The 16,419-nt window shown below is 51.1% G+C and overlaps 1 protein-coding gene across 1 annotated transcript in view; it reads right to left on the minus strand.

The window, feature by feature from the left end:
- Positions 1–6,213: 6,213 nt before the first annotated feature.
- The window catches only part of Gpr132 (G protein-coupled receptor 132), a 14,738-nt gene continuing 4,532 nt past the window's right edge, over positions 6,214–16,419 (minus strand). The window contains exons 2-3 of the mRNA XM_010607345.3: positions 14,731–14,823; positions 6,214–10,054 (exon numbers count right to left, since the gene is read on the minus strand). Of these exons, the coding sequence (XP_010605647.1) occupies positions 8,991–10,054; positions 14,731–14,779 (1,113 nt within the window). The 5' untranslated portion in view covers positions 14,780–14,823 and the 3' untranslated portion in view covers positions 6,214–8,990. The remainder of the gene's footprint in view (positions 10,055–14,730; positions 14,824–16,419) is intronic.

Genomic DNA, 16,419 nt, shown 5'->3' on the forward strand with positions numbered 1-16,419 from the left:
CCGCCTCGCCCCGCCCCTCCGGGCCTTCCGGCGTCTGCACTGAGAGTTTCTAGGCCGGGACGCGAGGGTTCCGCGGGTACGCGTCGCGTCGCAGTTGCTAGGTTCGCTTGCGGGGAAGGGAATCGAGAACGTGGAGAGGCGGAGACCCCGACGGGCCGGCCGGGCGCCAGCCTAGCCTACGTGGTGAAGCCAGGCCGTGCCTGCGGTCTCCGGGAGTTCGAGTGTGGGAGTGACTTGGCTTTCTGCTGAGCCTGATGCGGACCCCTGCGGGGCTCTTCTAAATTGTGCCTAGGAGGAAGGAATCGCTGTTGGGAGTAGTCTTGGAGGACGGGTAGGAAGTGGCGGAAGTAGCAAGCTGCTGGGCGCCATGTCCCACGCCTCTTAATCCCACCACTAGGGAGGCTGAAGCAGGAAATAGCAACCCTGGGCAACTAGAGATTTAGTGAGACTGTCACAAAATAGAAGAACTGGGGATGTAGCTCAGTTGAAGGCCCTAGGTTTTATGGTAGGGGGAGTTTGACAGAAAACCCAATTAGATTGCAGCCATGTTCCTTGTAAAAAATACTGAGGCCCAGTGAGTATGATTTAAGATTTAATCCGTGCATATCAAACATCAAGTGAAAACACTAATGAGAAAAAAATGTTTCCCAAACATAGCCCCCATAAAAGATCCAATTCCATAATACACAGAGTCCTGCACACTAAAACAAGATCCAAAAGCAGGCAAAGGAAATCCGTACACCCTTCCGCAGAAGACAGGATGCTCAGCCTGTCATAGCCACAAATTAGAGCTGTGTCGGATGCTACTTTCCACCCATCAGACTGACAGCAAGAACTGTTTGTTTTCCACTCTTGCACTGTTCGGTGTGTCCAGCATTCAATACTGTGTTACCTGGCATGCCAGAACATGACAAAAAAGGCAGAAAAATAAAAACCCATATAAATAGATCCATGGATTTCTGATTTTGGGGTTGTCAGGATACATAGAAAGGACAAGTGGAATAAATAACATCAATCTTGTGCAGTTTTTTTTAAGACTAGGTCACTGTCTTGCCCAGATGCATGCCACTGCCCAAGCTACAAGTCTCCAACTTTTTCTAGCTTTAGAGTCACCATAACCTTAACACAAACAAGGAAAGGATAAGGAAACCTACAGGCTGTTTTCTTAAGAGCATGCATTACTTTAAGATTCCAAACCAATGTTAATAAATCAGATCCAATGTAGTACAGAAAAGATCTCTCACCACAACCAAGCTGGGCTTCCTCTAGGAATGCCAGGTTGCCTTAGGATTCCAAAATTGACACACTTTATCACACTAGTGGAAAAAATGAGAATCTCAGGTGTAGAAGAAGCATCTGAATCAACATCCTGCCAGACATGAAGGCGCACACCTGAAATCCCAGCACTCAGGAGGCTGAGGCAGGAGGATTGCCTCAAGTTAGAGGCCAGCCTGGACTAGATAGAACCAGTTCAACAAAAGCAACAAATCAGCTAAGGGAGAGGCATACTGGGCAGGGATTGGAGACTACTTCAGACCGCTTCCAGCGGTTCTTTTCTGGTAGAGTCTCACTGAGGGAGACTCCATGCAGACTGATTGCCCTTCTAAAGGTCAAGCTGAGGGTGAATGACCCAGAACTTTCTATCCCCCTACATCCATCGCATCATTGGGCCACCTGGTGTGGCTCCAGATCCCCAGATAGACAGTTGGATCAGTCACCTCCCAGAACCTGAAGGCAAGTACCTGGTGCCTCTTTAGGCAAAATTAAATTCTTTACTACACAAGGGACCCCCTTCATCTGAATAATGTAGAAAAATACCTTCAGGAAAGGGGAAAAAGTAAAAATGGGAGGAGTAATGAGACAAAGATGCCCATCCCACCCCACCACCCAACATTGTGCTACGAAGTTTAGTAGTGCAAGAAGGTAAGACAGAAAATGTGTAAGGATTGCAAAAGAACTAAAAGCATCATTAACCTCAGAAGGTAAGATTTGATTGTAGGAAGCCCCCAAAAAATTTCCAGGTAAACTGTTCAAATTAATGAAGAATTGGGCATGATCATCAGATACACAGTCAGTACAGGAAAATCAATTGTATTTCTTATATATAAGTAACAAACTAGCCCAGCACGTAGGAGGCTGAGGCAGGATGATTGCTGCAACTTGAAGACCAGCCTAGGATACATAAGCTAGAAACAAAACAAAAACAAGACTAGCTAAGACAGCCCCTTAGGAGAAACACAAGGCAGTATTCTAAGCTGCTAAGTTAGACAGAAATTAATAGGGATAGGCCCTCCAGGGAGTCAGTGTGGAGGATAAGACACATCACAATTGTGCATAGAGACAAATTGAAGATAGCCAGTCTCAAGATAGAGACAACAGTAGCCAATCACAAGCCTCCCTAGAAATAAACAGCAGCTGGAGATCATGCTGTCATTAGCACCACCTGGTCCAGTGGGCCCAGATAGGGCATCTGGCACAGGTGGTGATCAGAACACTTGGACCCATGCACTCATCCTCTTCCAGGAATGCCTTTGTCCTTTCTGTGTTAGAAGTTGCAAATAACTAAAGTTAACAGTGCTGCCATATACCCTTGTTATGGGCCTCAGTTCCCTATTGGAGCAATTTAGCTAAGCAATTTACTTGTAATCTTACAGGTTGATTGCAGTGTGAGATGCAGCTACCTAGCTACCTCGTCCTGATTCTGCTGTATAAAATTCCCTTGGACAAAGCCTCTTTGACAGCCCACTTTCAGGACCCTCTTGTCTCTCAGTTGCTTTCTTAATAAACCTTTCCTACTCATAATGACTTTTGTCCTCCTTCTTTATCCAAAGACATGAACTCAGCACATCTGACATCTGGCATTTTTCTTTTCTTTCTTTCTTTTTCTTTTCTTTTCTTTTTTCTTTTTTTTCCTGAGGGTCTCACAGTGTAATGCAGGCTGGCCTTGAACTCACTATGTAGCCCAGGGTGGCCCACAGCAGTTGTCCTGCCTCAGCCTCCCAAGTGCTAGGATTACAGGCAGGCACCACTATGCCTGACACACCTGGCAGCTAACAGGCTGGGAGATATTTTCCTTGTCATAGCAGGTTGTAGTAGGGCTGAGAGCCCAAAGCCTATAGTTCAGCAGGTCTGCTCCTCAGGATGTACCCAACAGGAACACATAATGTTCACAAAATGACTTGTCCCAGGTAGTTTGGAGTGGTCCTGCTATGACATGAACGAAGGACTGAAGGACTCATCCCGATGCAGCAGAGTTGAGAGATGAGGGCTCTGCACTCCCAAGCAGGTTAATCCATGCCTGGTGGTTGCCAAGGGAGTGGGTTAGTTACCACAGAGAGGGTCTGTCAGAGAAGCGCTGCCGCTGGGTGAGCTCCACCCCAGATGCTCTGCCCACCTGGGGACTTGGCAGCCTGTGACAGCAGGGAGCCCTCACCAGAGGCTGGGCCAGGCTCCAGGCCTGAGCTCAGTGACCTCTGCTCTTTGTAAACCACCCACTGAGAACCCCTAACTGAGCACCCAGTTCCCAGCCACGGGAGGATGTGTGTGTGGCGGTGTACTGGTGATGGCACACAGCTGCTGCAAATGTGACCCAAGCGGGTCTCCCAGACATGTCTAGGGAAGGGGGCTGGACTGAGGGAGCAAGAGTCCCCTGAGGTGCCAAGCTCAGGCTGGGTAGCCAACGGCCCTGGGTCGGCTCTGGAAGTCTTTGGGACCTAGTGGCCTCCGCATGGTGCTGTCATTGCACCTTGTGTCCCTTCTGGAGCATTCTGTGTTCACTTCAGTTAATATGTCACAAATAAACCTAAGGCGGAAGCCACAAATGACAGCCCCAGAGGCTATGTGCAGGTGTCATGCTGGCCACCAGGGCTAGGGCCAGGTTGGAAGGTTGCCTGGGTACCTGTCATCTAGTCAAAGAACCCTTTTCTTCACTCCTTCCTTCTCCCCCTTTTTTGAGATAGGGTCTCATCAGGTAGCAGAAGCTGTCCCTGAACTCCCAATCCTCCTGTCTCAGCCTTGCCACCACACCCAGATAAATCCTACCTCTAATAGAGGAAAGTATACCGCACAAACCTGTAGTCCCAGCTACTCAGGAGGCTGAGGCAGAAAGACTGCTAGGGTCCAGGTACTTGGGGCCGGACTGGGCAACATAGCAAGAATCATCTCAGAAAGAAAGCAGAGTCATTTGGTTTCTCAGCTCATGGCACAACCTGAGTGTGTGCATGCCTCTCTCAGGTTTCAGGCAAGAGGCTGGCTCTTTTGTCTACTGTGCCCACATAGGAGCGGGCCAAGCAGCCCAGTGGGCAGATGCAGGTTCTGGACTCTCATCTCCTCCTGCCTTCCATCCCTTTCCCTGGGCCATGGGAAGCAGGACTCAGCCCCGGCCTTCTCTCCTCCATGTGGGTCTCCCATCATGGGCCTCGTCCACTGTTCGAATGGACCCTGCCCCCAGACCCTGCCTCACATTTGCTGTCCAGGGTACCTAGGAACCCCAAGAACCTCCTGCCAGTGCCAGGTCCTGCGGGGCATTGGAGCCCTCACCTCTGCATAGTCCAGCCCTGGGGTGGGACACAAGTACCCCATGACACCCCTTCTCCCAGGATAACCTTAGTCTACATGAGGGAGGTGCTGCTGATCCCACAAGTGTCAGCCCAGACCCGCCTGCACCTCGAGGCCTAAGCAAAGTGGATGGAGGGCAGCACTTCTGTGAGTGACTGGGGCTGTTGGAAAGTGGTGCCTGGGCCTCAAGCATTCTGCCTTGCAGAAATCATAGTAAACCAACAGAGCCAATGTGAGAGAGAGCACTGTATGAAGACCCAGGAAGGATGATACCCTGAGAGGTACAATGCAGGTGTTCTGTGGACTAGGCAGACAGTGGATCTGTGGTAGCTTCCTGATTTAAGGTTGACCCTGATTGTATGAGAGTCCGTTTGCTTCCAATGTGTGTGAGCTGTTACAGGTCCTGCTCATTAGGTCTACAGCTCCTCCTCAGAGGCCCAGGAAGAAAGTTATGGGAGGAGGGGACAATGAGGCCCCCTTGGTAAACTGTCAGGAGTGGGAAGTGTGTGAAGGGAATGTCCAGGACCTCACTGCACTGCTCACTACTTCTCTGTAAGTTAGAAATTATTCCAAGATAAAAAGTCAGATAAAAGCATCCCTGAGCTCAAAGAAGTGTAGAATAGAGTAGGGAGGACGGGAGCGGGAAGGTGGAGAAGGGAGGGAAGGAGGTGGGGAACCGGATGGGGTGCAGGCAGATGGGAGGAGGTGGCCCAGTGCAGCACAGTGCGCGTTGGTCAGCCTCAAAAACCTTCTGTGTGTTCTGTACAAATCCAGGAGAGGCACTCAGAGGTTCCAAACATAATACATTTAATTATCACAACCTACCCCACAAATATGTGAAATTTTGATGTGTTTTAAAATATTCACCAAAAATGTACATACAGAGTAGCACAGTGCCCACAAGCAAGAAGCATCCAAGGAGGGTCTGGAAGGCTGCGCCACTGGGACCTGGGTTCTCAGGGATCCTCTGCTCCAGCTGTGGCAGGGATGCCCCCTGGTGGCCAAAGAGCTAGTGACACAGAAAGCTAAGGCCACCAGTTTCCTCCAGGACCCCTTCTGGGGAGGATAGGCCTTTTCATAAATGACTGTCACATCAGCTCACAATCCTTCTGGTTGAGGAAGGTACACAAGCATCCTGCTTTCTTGCTGAGCCCCTACTGTGGACCTTAAGCAGGGGACCCACAGAGAATTCCAGTTAATCCCCCAGCAGTCCTGGGGGCAGTCACTGTGGCCACTGCATGTAGAATCTGAAGCATGGAGAGGGGGGAATTAATCTTCAGAATGAGCTGCCCTTTGGAAGTCCTGGAGGATCTCAGGGTCTCACGTGATGCCCAGGTAGCTAGGCTGTTTCCTCACCATGAGATCAAACTGCTGGGGCCATCAAGGCCCATGACTGGAAATCATCAAGCTCCTCTTTTGCACACTCAGTTGGCACCCTCAGGTGCCCAGCAAGCAGTTCCTTTTCGCCCACAGATGGGGTCCCTGGCAGGGGATGTGGCTCTGTAGGCACTGCAACCCCAGAATTCCCAACAACACTTTCCTGCCCACTTCCCTGGGCTAATGTGACTTCTCCCTGAGGAGTGAGGGGAAGGAAAGAAGCGGTGGGGAGAGGGGAGGGAGGTGGCGAGGAGAAGGAAGAGGAGAGAGGGAGGGGAGGGGAAGACAGGAAGATGGAGGGGGAAGAGGAAGAAGGGGCCAGGAGTGGACGCCAAGTGGATGGACAGGGGCTGACAGAAGGGAGGAAGGTCCACACCCCCAGCTCTGGGCAACCTCCATACTAACCGGAGGAGCTTCCCCCAGTCAGATAAAAATGAGAAAGTCTTGTGGTCAGGACTGATGACAAAGCTACCGTAACCCTCACCGTGGGAAAGGAACATGTGGCCAGGAAGGCAGAACAGATGCAGCCACCCTGGGCCATGACAGGCCCTTGCTCTGCAGCACCCATTCCTGGAGGTCTCAGCCTAGGTTCCCTCAGCCAGCACAGAGGTGGCTGGAGCCCTACCGGGTCCTTCCCAGTGGCTGCCCCACCCTACCCTGCTCACTCAGGTGAGCACCAATCTTCCTTCCTGGATGTGAGCTGCACAGGGCTCTCATGCCCTGTGGTGCCATCCAGGTCCCCGGTCTACCTGAGCACCCATTTTCTAATTTCCAGTGTCACATCTTCACTCCCCAGCCTGGAGGCCCCATGGGAGGAGCCCCAGGTGACCCTCCTTGAGCCTCACAGCCACCTTTGCAGCCTCCTCCCCTCCTTCCACCTGGTAACTTTTCTGGCCTGTGATGCTGAGTATCCTTGCAGTTACACACCTGAAACCAGTGCCTGTGTGGTCCAGACAGAGTCCAGCACAGGAGAAAAGGACCACGTCGCTCAACCAGACATGAACAAGTGCAATCTATTCCAAGTGAGGGGCTCCTCCTGCAGTGACCAAGCATCTGTGAGGAGCCAGAAACCCTCTGCTGGGTCACCACATGTGACACGCACCCCAAGACATCCCTGGAGATGACAGAGGGTGGCGCCCTTAGGCCAGGGGCTGGGAGGGTGGAAGAGTTCAGGCATCCTGGGTCCCTTCTACACGCTGGGGAGCAGCCTTGGGCTTGGTGGCTGGGACCTGGCTCTGTCTGGTTCCTGGCCACCAACTCATAGCTGCACAGAGAGTTTCTGGAATATTTTCTGTTCTTTTTTTTTTTTTTTTCAAAAGAACAAGTGCTTCATAATTTAACTGAAATAAATGTTGAAGTTCTCAATCTAGTTCCCCCATTGTAGCTTCTGGTCTTTGTTTATGATGGGAATGAGTAGGCCCTGAGGGAGGGGACCCATAGGATCTCCTTGAGAGAGGGATACCTCCCTATCATGAGGTCCCCACCACCCAGGAGAAGGAAGAGACCCAGTGCTGGCCCAGGACTGTGAGGGCCCAGACTTTCAGGGAGCACCAGCCTCAGGTCAATGGCTTCCAGCCCTTACCCTCCTAGCCTGGGACTGTGGGCATGCTTGGAACCCTGGGTCTGCCTGGTTTCACCCAGTGAGAGGTTTTGGAGCCCACCTCCAGCTGCTCCTGCCCCCCTGGGGCCCCCTGAAATCCAGCCCTGCCCACCAGCCCTCCTGCCTGCCTGCCAAGGGCCCATCAGTATCCCTTCCCCACCCCACACAGAGGCCCTCCTGTGAGTACTGGACACTGGGCCCAGCATGTGGCCTTGGGAAGGGCAAGGCCCTATATGAGGCCCAGTGATGTCAGTGTCCTCAGCCAGAGTGCTTGATGCCCTGAGCAGGGAGAGGTGGAAGGACCCTGTCTTGAGCCCCAGGGCTGACCCTGCCCACTGCCATCTGGGGCTTTAGGCTACAAGAATGTTGGGGAGGAGGGGAACAATTCTGTAACCAATTACCAGTCTGTGACATTAGTCACGGAGCTCCAGGATGTCCACCCTGTGAAACAGGAGATCCCTGGCCCTCCTCTTGCTCTCCCCAGCCCCACAGTCCAGAATGGTTCCTGACCCTGATGGGCTGCCACTCTTCCTGGCCCTGTGAGACCCACAGCTCCCACTCCTCTCTCAGCTGTGGCCCCAGGGCCCCAGGAAACCATCATCTACCTGTAAAGCCAGGCCTGCAGCACTAAGCTGTAAAGGAGGCTGGGTCACACTCACACTCTTGTGTTTTTAATCTCTGAACATACTTTCCCAGTGTATCTTTTGCTATCTCTCAGGATGATGGAGCAGCAAACCACAGCTGCCTTATATACCTGAGAGCTTGACTTACTCTGGGCATGGCTGGACAGGTGATGGAGCTGGTGAAGTAGGTGTCATTGGACCCATTTTCCAGATGGGTAGATAGAGGCAGCAAGGGACCTGGCCTAGACAAGGCTCACAGGGACTGGGCTGGGATCTGACTCTGAGCCATGAGGTCTCCCTCTTGTTCCAACGTTGGTGAGGACTGGGGCTGAATGGGAAGTCACCTGCTTGCTCCTGAGTTGCGCTGTCTGTCTGGAGACCCAGCCCCAGGACCCCGTAGCAGTGAAGCAGATGTTGGCATGGCTCTTCACTCCCCTACCTCTGGGCTGCCCATGGCCTGTCACACCCTCCTGGGGTGACCAGCACCTCAGGCTAATAAAGAAAGGCAGTCACCCTGCAGGGGTTCAAGCAGCTGACTCCACATCTCTTCCTCCCTATAGCTCCTGGTGGTGCCACAGTGCCCAGGCATTGGGACGGTGCCCGTGACCTTCATGTCCTTCTGAGGTAGAACCCTGAAAACCCCAGGACACACCACACCAATCACCCAGAAACTCCCGCAGAAAAGCACAGAAAATGTAGTCATCAACCACACTCTGCTGTGGCCTGCTGCTGGCTGGTGGCCAAGGGAGCCGCAAGGACATGAGGCAGACAGAGAGGTCCCTGTTTGTCAGAACTCCTCAGGTGGGATTTCCAGGGTGCACCCCGAGCCCCACTCAGACGGCTATGGCCCCAGGACATTGCCAGGTGTGTGGGAATGCACAGTTGTGGGTGAGAGGCGTGGGCGAGCGTGTCTCCTCAGAGTCCTTCCACTGTGTGAGCCTGGTGTCTTCTGTCTTCGTGGACCACTTTTTCCAGCCCTTGTGGATTCTGGCAACTTCTTGCCGGGAATGGTCTGTGGCCAGCACATAAATGATGGGGTCAGCCACACTATTGACCGTGGACAGGCACAGAAATACCACAGAGGCAGTGTACACTCGGGCTTCAAAAGCGCACACGGCGTCCCTGTCCCCCCTGTAGTAGGAGAAGGCAGCCGCTTTGACCAGGAGCACTACGTGGTAGGGGGCGAAGCAAACCAGGAAGATGATGACAACTGCAATGGCTGAGTGCTTCACCTTGGCCTTCTGGGCCGCAGTCAGGCCCCCACTCAGCGCAATGCTACGGAAGATGCGGTGGTTGGTGAACGAGATGATGCAGAGAGGGAGTGCAAAGCCCACGGCAAATCGTGCGTAGTGGAAGCCGGCGATGCTGGCATTCATCCGCAGGGGCTCAAAGCAGGTCCCCTTCACGTTCTCCATGTGGAACACTGGGTAACACAGGAGCCCAACCAGGACAAAGATGCTCACGGAGATTAGCACAGCGGTCTTCTGGCGACGGTGGCCGCGGCTCTCCAGCGCATACACCACTGCTGTGAAGCGGTCACAGGAGATGCAGCAGAGCAGGAGGATGCTGATGTAGATGTTGCAGAAGAAGATGTAGGCAGTCGCCTTGCAGGCACGTGGGCCCAGAGTCCAGTGGTGCTGGTCCCGGATGTAGATGACCCAGAGCGGCAGCGTGCTGATGTACAGCAGCTCGCAGAGCGCCAGGCAGAACAGGTAGACGGCCAGCACGTTGCCCTGTATGGCCTGCAGCAGCGTCAGCCAAGCCGTCAGGCAGTTGGCCGGCAGCCCTAGCACGCATACCACGCTGTACACCACCAGCAGTGTCACCTTGCTGTCGTCAAAGGATGCATTGCAGAGCTCCCCAGTGAGGTCCGGGGTGGTGGGCAGGGTGGTGTTTTCTGCAAGACAGAGAAGAGAGTGAGGGTGGGAGTCTTTGCAAAGCCCCAGGGGTGATTTATAGAACCGAGAAAGATCATGTGACTCCAGACTAAACACCCAGGTATTCAGAGCCTTTCCAGATGAGTGTGTTTGTGTGTGTGTGTGTGTGTGTGTGTAGTACTGGGGATTGAATTCAGGCTCTTCACACTGAGCTACATCCTCAGCCCTTTGTTATCTATTATTTTCACTGGACCTTGTTAAATTGGTCAATGGCCCAGGCTGGGCTTGAACTTGTGATCCTCCTGCATCTGCTTTCCAGAGTGCTGAGATTATAGGTGTGTGTCACCACTCCCAGCCTCCAGATGGATGTTTAAAAATGGCCCTTAGATCCTTGATGTCCAGTGTGCTGGCATCAGGGACAAGAACCCAGGCTGGGTGAGATAGACTTTGCAACCCTTTCAGATCAGTTCTCAGAGCTGAGCAACAGCTTTAGAGTTGGGCACTCACTGCTCCCCTCTTCCAGCATCTTCCATGGTTTGATCCCACTCCCGCCCGTACACCCGCTGCTCCACCTGTGTTCACCTAGACTTTTACCACTTCTTTGCCAGCTTGAGCTCTCAACTACCAAGAAAACGATGAACATTCCCTTGTTGCAAGAGGGCTCTGTCCACTTCTTCTAGCTCTCCCCAGTTTGCTTTGTGTACCTGCGGCTACTGTTAACTGACACATGAGCGTTAAAGATGCTGCTCCTGTCCTTGTGGGCTGAGTCTTTCACCCTTGTGTCACTGGGATCTTTATTTTCGAGGTAGGCAAGATAATGACCTGCTCCCAAAGGCACTGGAATCCCCACCCCTGGAACTTGAGAGTGCTGATCTCTGCAGCAGAGGGGTGAGATCAGCCTGGACACCTGGCCCAGCACATCTCCAGGTCCTTGGTGTCAAGAGAAGAGGGAAGAAAAGGGCAGAGTGACACACTGCAAAGGCAAATGGACCAGCCTCAGTAGCTCCAAAGGTGGAGAGACCACTGGCCAAGGACTGCAGGAGGCCTCTGGAAGATAGATGGGGCAAGGAAGCAGATCCTCCCACAGCCCCTGGGAGCACGGTGTGGTTCCACGTTGCCTCAGCTTCCACTCTGGATTCAGGTCTGACTTTCCTGGCATGGTCAACCCTGGACACAGCTTGAAGTTCTTACCTCACCCCAGGTGCCAAGCTGGGGCCAGAGCAGAGGACTCGGGGGATGTCTGCCCACCCAACTTCCTCTGAACAAGACATGCAAGCATCTGCCCAAAGCCTAAGTGACACCCACTCTCGCATATGCCACTGGCTGCTACACACATGGACTGTGCTCCTGCCTTAAGCTGTTCCCCACCCAGAATTTATCAGGAAGCCCTGAGCCCGTTTCCCACCCTGGGAGCATTGAGTGCACACCTTCATGGGAAGGACCAGAGGCTGACCTGGGACAGATTCCAGGGATTCCCAGCACCAGAGCAACCATCAAGAGGCTTAAGTGGGACATGGACAAACAAGAGCCATTTGTGTCTGCCAAGGGAACACGTTTCTTGCAGGGCAGCCCACTGGTTCCCTTCCTTGCCCACCAGGTGGGGCTGCCACCACCTGGCACTTCGTCCTGGCACCTTGGTCTGGGACCCATCGGCCCCATTCCGTCCTCAGGTACCCAGAGACACCAGGTCACACGTGCCGTCGAAGCCTCTAAGTCTGTAGTCATTCACTGCAGCTACCACAGGCAACGAATGCCATTTCCTACAATGCTTCTGGTGGGAAGTTTCTTCACTAGTTAGCTGCTTCTCTAATCATAATCAGTTTTCTTTTGAATACAATTTGGCATATTTTTTCTAGCCTTTCACTTTCAATTTACTTGAATCCTTCTTTTCATTTGTTTGTTATTCTGCTTTTTATTCCCCGCTGTACTTGAGGAGGAACCAGGGTCTTCACACTGAAATACATCTCTGTCCTTTCATTTATTTTTTATTTTGAAACAGGACCTCTAAGTCACTAAGTTACCCAGGCTGAATTTAAACTTGCTGTCCTCTTGCATCAGCCTCCTAATTATAGGCTGGATTTCCATTTCTTTGTGTTCCCTATTTGTTTTCTGTTATAGGCTGAATTGAGTCTTCCCCAAAAGATATGTTGGGGTCCTGACCACCCATGCTTCAGAAGGTGACTGATTTGGAAAAGAGGTCTTCACCTATCAGTTCTCATGACAGTGAGGTCTATGTGTGGCGGTGACAGGCATCCTCACAAAAAGGAAAAATCTGGACAGATCCACTCAGGAGAGGACAGGAACAGGGAAGTGGGTGGAGCAGATCCCCCTGCCAGCCTGAGGATAGCAAGCCCCGCAGACACCGCATTGTGACTTCCGGCCTCCCACAGCCCTAGGACAGTAAGTCCGTTGTTCAGTCACTGCCCCATTCTGCAACCCTAGCAACTCATCTTCTCTACAGCCATCATGGCTTAGAATTTATTCTTTCTCCCTTTCATCCTTTTGATTTGAACATGAACACACAGCCCACCCAAAGCTGTCCAAACTTCATCCCTCTTGCTGCACAGGACCCGTGGATACTGGATCCATGACCCTCAGATTACAGGTAATTTATGTCCCCTTGTCTCAGTTGTGTGGCCTTTGTTTTAATCATGGAAAAAATACAAAGCCTAAAATTTACCACCATAAGCCCTTCTGTATGTGCATGTCAGGGGTGCTGAGCACCCCCATGGGGCATCCGAGTTCTACCCTCAGGGGAGATACTGCTGCTATCATTTCCTCTGTCAGTGTCAGTCCCTTCAGGCTGCAGTAATAAGAGGTTCCAGCCCAGTTGACTTGTAGGCAATAGGAGAGGTTTCCTGGTTCTGAAGATCAGAGGTCAAGATCCAGGCCAGCAGAGCCCATGTCAGGTGAGAGTACTTTCCTGTTCACCACGGGGGCTTCTTGCTGTGTCCTCTGGTGGAAAAGGCTGTAGACAGCTCTCTGGGGTCTCTTTCCTATGTTGCCAATCCTATCTGCTCCCAAAGGCAACCTCCTCTTATCTCGTGTGGATGAAGACATCAGTATACTCATGGGGGACAAAGACATCCAGCCTTTAAAATTCCATTTTTCATTTTCCATCTATTATGATGTTTTTTTCTTTTGCTTGTTTTTAAGGTGCTAGGGATCAAATCCATGCTAGACCATTGTTCTACCACTGAGCATAATGTTGTGTAATATGCAGCAAAGAGGCCCGGGGAATCCAGGGTCAGAGGCCACAGGACCTGCGAGACCTCACAGCAGCCCTGCTGCCCCTGGCCCCTGCGGATGTGTTCAGCTGCATACTTCTCAGGCTTCCCTCCGGGAGCTGCTGGGTGGTTTGGAGTCTCAGCTCTCACCTACTTTCTCTGGCACAGTGACCCCTATTATGCCCTGGAGCAGGCTAAAGGGTCTTGGAGACACTGTCCAGCCTTGCAGCCCTGGATAATGTTGTCCCTGGACCTCCTGGTCTCAGGGCCTGTTGAGCCCTTGGCCTCTCCACACGGACATCCAGCTTGCTATGGAAACTCAGAGCATCCCACATGCTGCATGGCCTTCAGGTGCCTGGCCAGCTGTCCAGTTCTCCCTGGGATGTCCTCACCCACATCTGTTGTGGCTACTGGTCCCTTTAGCAGAACTAAACAGCAGGATGTCAGCAGAGAAATCTTTCCACGTCTCAGGAGAAGGCACCTCATGAAGGAACCAGAAATCTTGTCCAGCTGATGCCCTATGAGGCCATTTTCTTGGTTTCTCTCATTGTTCTATGGTAAAATGCACATAAAATGTGCACATGCCCAGTGTTGTGCAACCATCGCTCCCACCCATCTGTAGTATGTTCTCATCTTACAAGGACAAACCTCTGTCTTCATCACAAACTGTCATCCCCTCCCCAGCTCCTACATCCAGCCGTTGACCTTTGCCTCTGGATCTGAACCCTGGGGTCTCATGTGAATGGTCATCTGGTGTCCGTCTTTTTGTTCCTGACTTATTTCACTCAGCACAGAGTCTGTATCGCGTCATGTGTCCCGTTGCTGAGACACAATCTCTGACTCCCACAGGATAAAGTAGCTCACAGCTCTCATCCATGGCCAGCTGGCTCTGACCCAGGTGGAGGACATTCAAGGCCTGGTAGTGTCCATGTCCTCCACAGAGCGACTCTAGTCCCTACCCTGTGCCCAGGTCCACGTGTGGTCCTGGTGGGCCACGGTCCCATGCCACCTGTTTAGACCACCTGTTCAGCCTGGGGGCCTTCACTGGGCATCACATCCCCCTGCCGTGTGCTGTGGAGGACTGGGTGCAGCCCTCGTTCCACCTCTCTCCCCTCAGGTGACACAGAGACAAGCCTGGGAGAAGCAGAAAGGAGGCGGGGGGAGAGGTTCAAAGTCAGCCCCTCTCTGCACCCAGGGATGGCCAGCAGGGGACTTTGTGGGACCTGTGGGCAGTCACACCAGGTCATTCTTCCAGGAAGTGGACACAGAGATCACCAGAACTGCTCAAAAGAATTGTGAAGAGGGTGCTCCCCAATTTCTTGATGGAGCACCTCTGAATTTAGTTTTTATTTTGAAAATCTATCTTTGTATGTGAATTTTTGAATTATGACACCAAGCTATGGGACAAGTGCATCTTAGAAAGATTTCGGAGGACCCTAGTAAATGTTCACACCCAAGGGCCCCCTCACCTGGCATAATCCAGGGCGACTCTAAAGCAAGCTTCCTCATGCGTGTCATGCACCCTGCTGCCTGGAGAAGACACTCTGCCTGTGTAGAGCGACCTGCAGAAGCACAGCAGGAAATCAGATGAGGTCACATGAGTCAATTCTTTCAGCCAAATGGTTAGGGAACATTTACAATGTACCAAATCTTCCTGTGGGTGACAAAAGGGCCAAAAGCACAAGCTGGAGGAAAGGCAGCCGCTCTAACAGACTGTGCTGTGAGAATTGGTGTCCACATGCTGGGGACAGACCCTAGAGTGTCTCTCACCATGCAGTAAACTAAACCAAAATGGATCAAAGATCTAAATACTAAAATGAAACAATCTGCTGGGAGACAAAATAGCTAAAACTCTTGAAGACATAGACGTAGGCAAGGACTTTATGAACAGAACCCCAGTTGGACAAGAAATAACATCAAGAATCAACACATGGGATCATATCAAATTAAAAAGCTTCTGGAGGGCTGGGGATTTAGCTCAGTGTCACCATGCCTGCCTCATAAGCACAAGGTCATGAGTTCAATCCCCAGTACAAAAAAAAAAAAAAAAAAAAAAGCTTCTGGAGCCAAGCATAGTGGTGCACATCTGTAATCCCAGCACTCAGGAGCTGAGGCAGGAAAATCACTGCAAGTTCGTAGTTACAGAGTTAGTTTGAGGCCAGTTTGTCTCAAAAAACAAATAAACAGGGCTGGGAATTTAGCTCAGTAGCACTGCCAGGCAAGTGTAAGGTGCTGAGTTCGGTCCCCGGTACAAAAATTTTAAAAAAGCTCTCCACAGTAAAGGAAATGATTAGTAGAGTAAAGAGCCAACCAACAGAATGGGAAAAACATTTGCCAGCTATTCCTTAGAGGACTAATATCCAGAATATATAAAGAACTCAAAAAATTAGACCCTGCCAAAATAAAAGATACAATCAAAAAATGAATACTAATAAAAATTTAGATAAAATTAAAATTTAAAATTCTGTCAAGAAAAATAATTTCCAAATTGCCCCACCAGAAAGAAAAGGGGCAAGTGAAATGAATAGACACTTCTCAGGAGACATACAAATGGCCAATAGATACATAAAAAATGTTCAACATCTCTGGCCATTAGAGAAATGCAAATTAAAACAACACTGAGATTCAGTTTTGCTTCAGAAAGAATGGCTGTCATCAGGAAATCAAATAATAACAAGTGCTGGAGAGGCTTTGAGGAAAAAGGAACCCTTCTATGTTGTTGGTGGGAATGTAAGCTAGTACAACCACTATGGAAAAAAAATTTTTTTTTTTTGTACCAGGAATTGAACTCAGGACCTTGTACTTGTGAGGGTGGCAGCGGAATCACTGAGCTACATCCCTGGTCTGGAGAATTCTTAAAAAACTAAAACTAGAAATTATATTTGACCCAGATGTTCTCCTCTAGGTATCTTCCTGAAAGAGTTAAAGACATCATATTACAATGATCCACGCACTCATATTTTTAGCAGCATAACTCATAATATCAAAAACTTGGAGGCCGGGTGTGGTGGCTCAAGCCTGTGATCCCAGCAGTTGGGAGGATGAGGCAGGAGGATCACTGTGAGTTTGAGACCAGCCGGGGCTACATAGTCAGTTCCAGGTCAATCTCAACTACACAGTGAGACCCTGTCTCAAAAAAAAAAAAAAAAAAAAAACTT

The sequence above is a fragment of the Fukomys damarensis genome, unplaced genomic scaffold, assembly GCF_012274545.1.
Source record: "Fukomys damarensis isolate Sample0158 unplaced genomic scaffold, DMR_v1.0_HiC HiC_scaffold_21, whole genome shotgun sequence".
Lineage (NCBI taxonomy): Eukaryota > Metazoa > Chordata > Mammalia > Rodentia > Bathyergidae > Fukomys > Fukomys damarensis.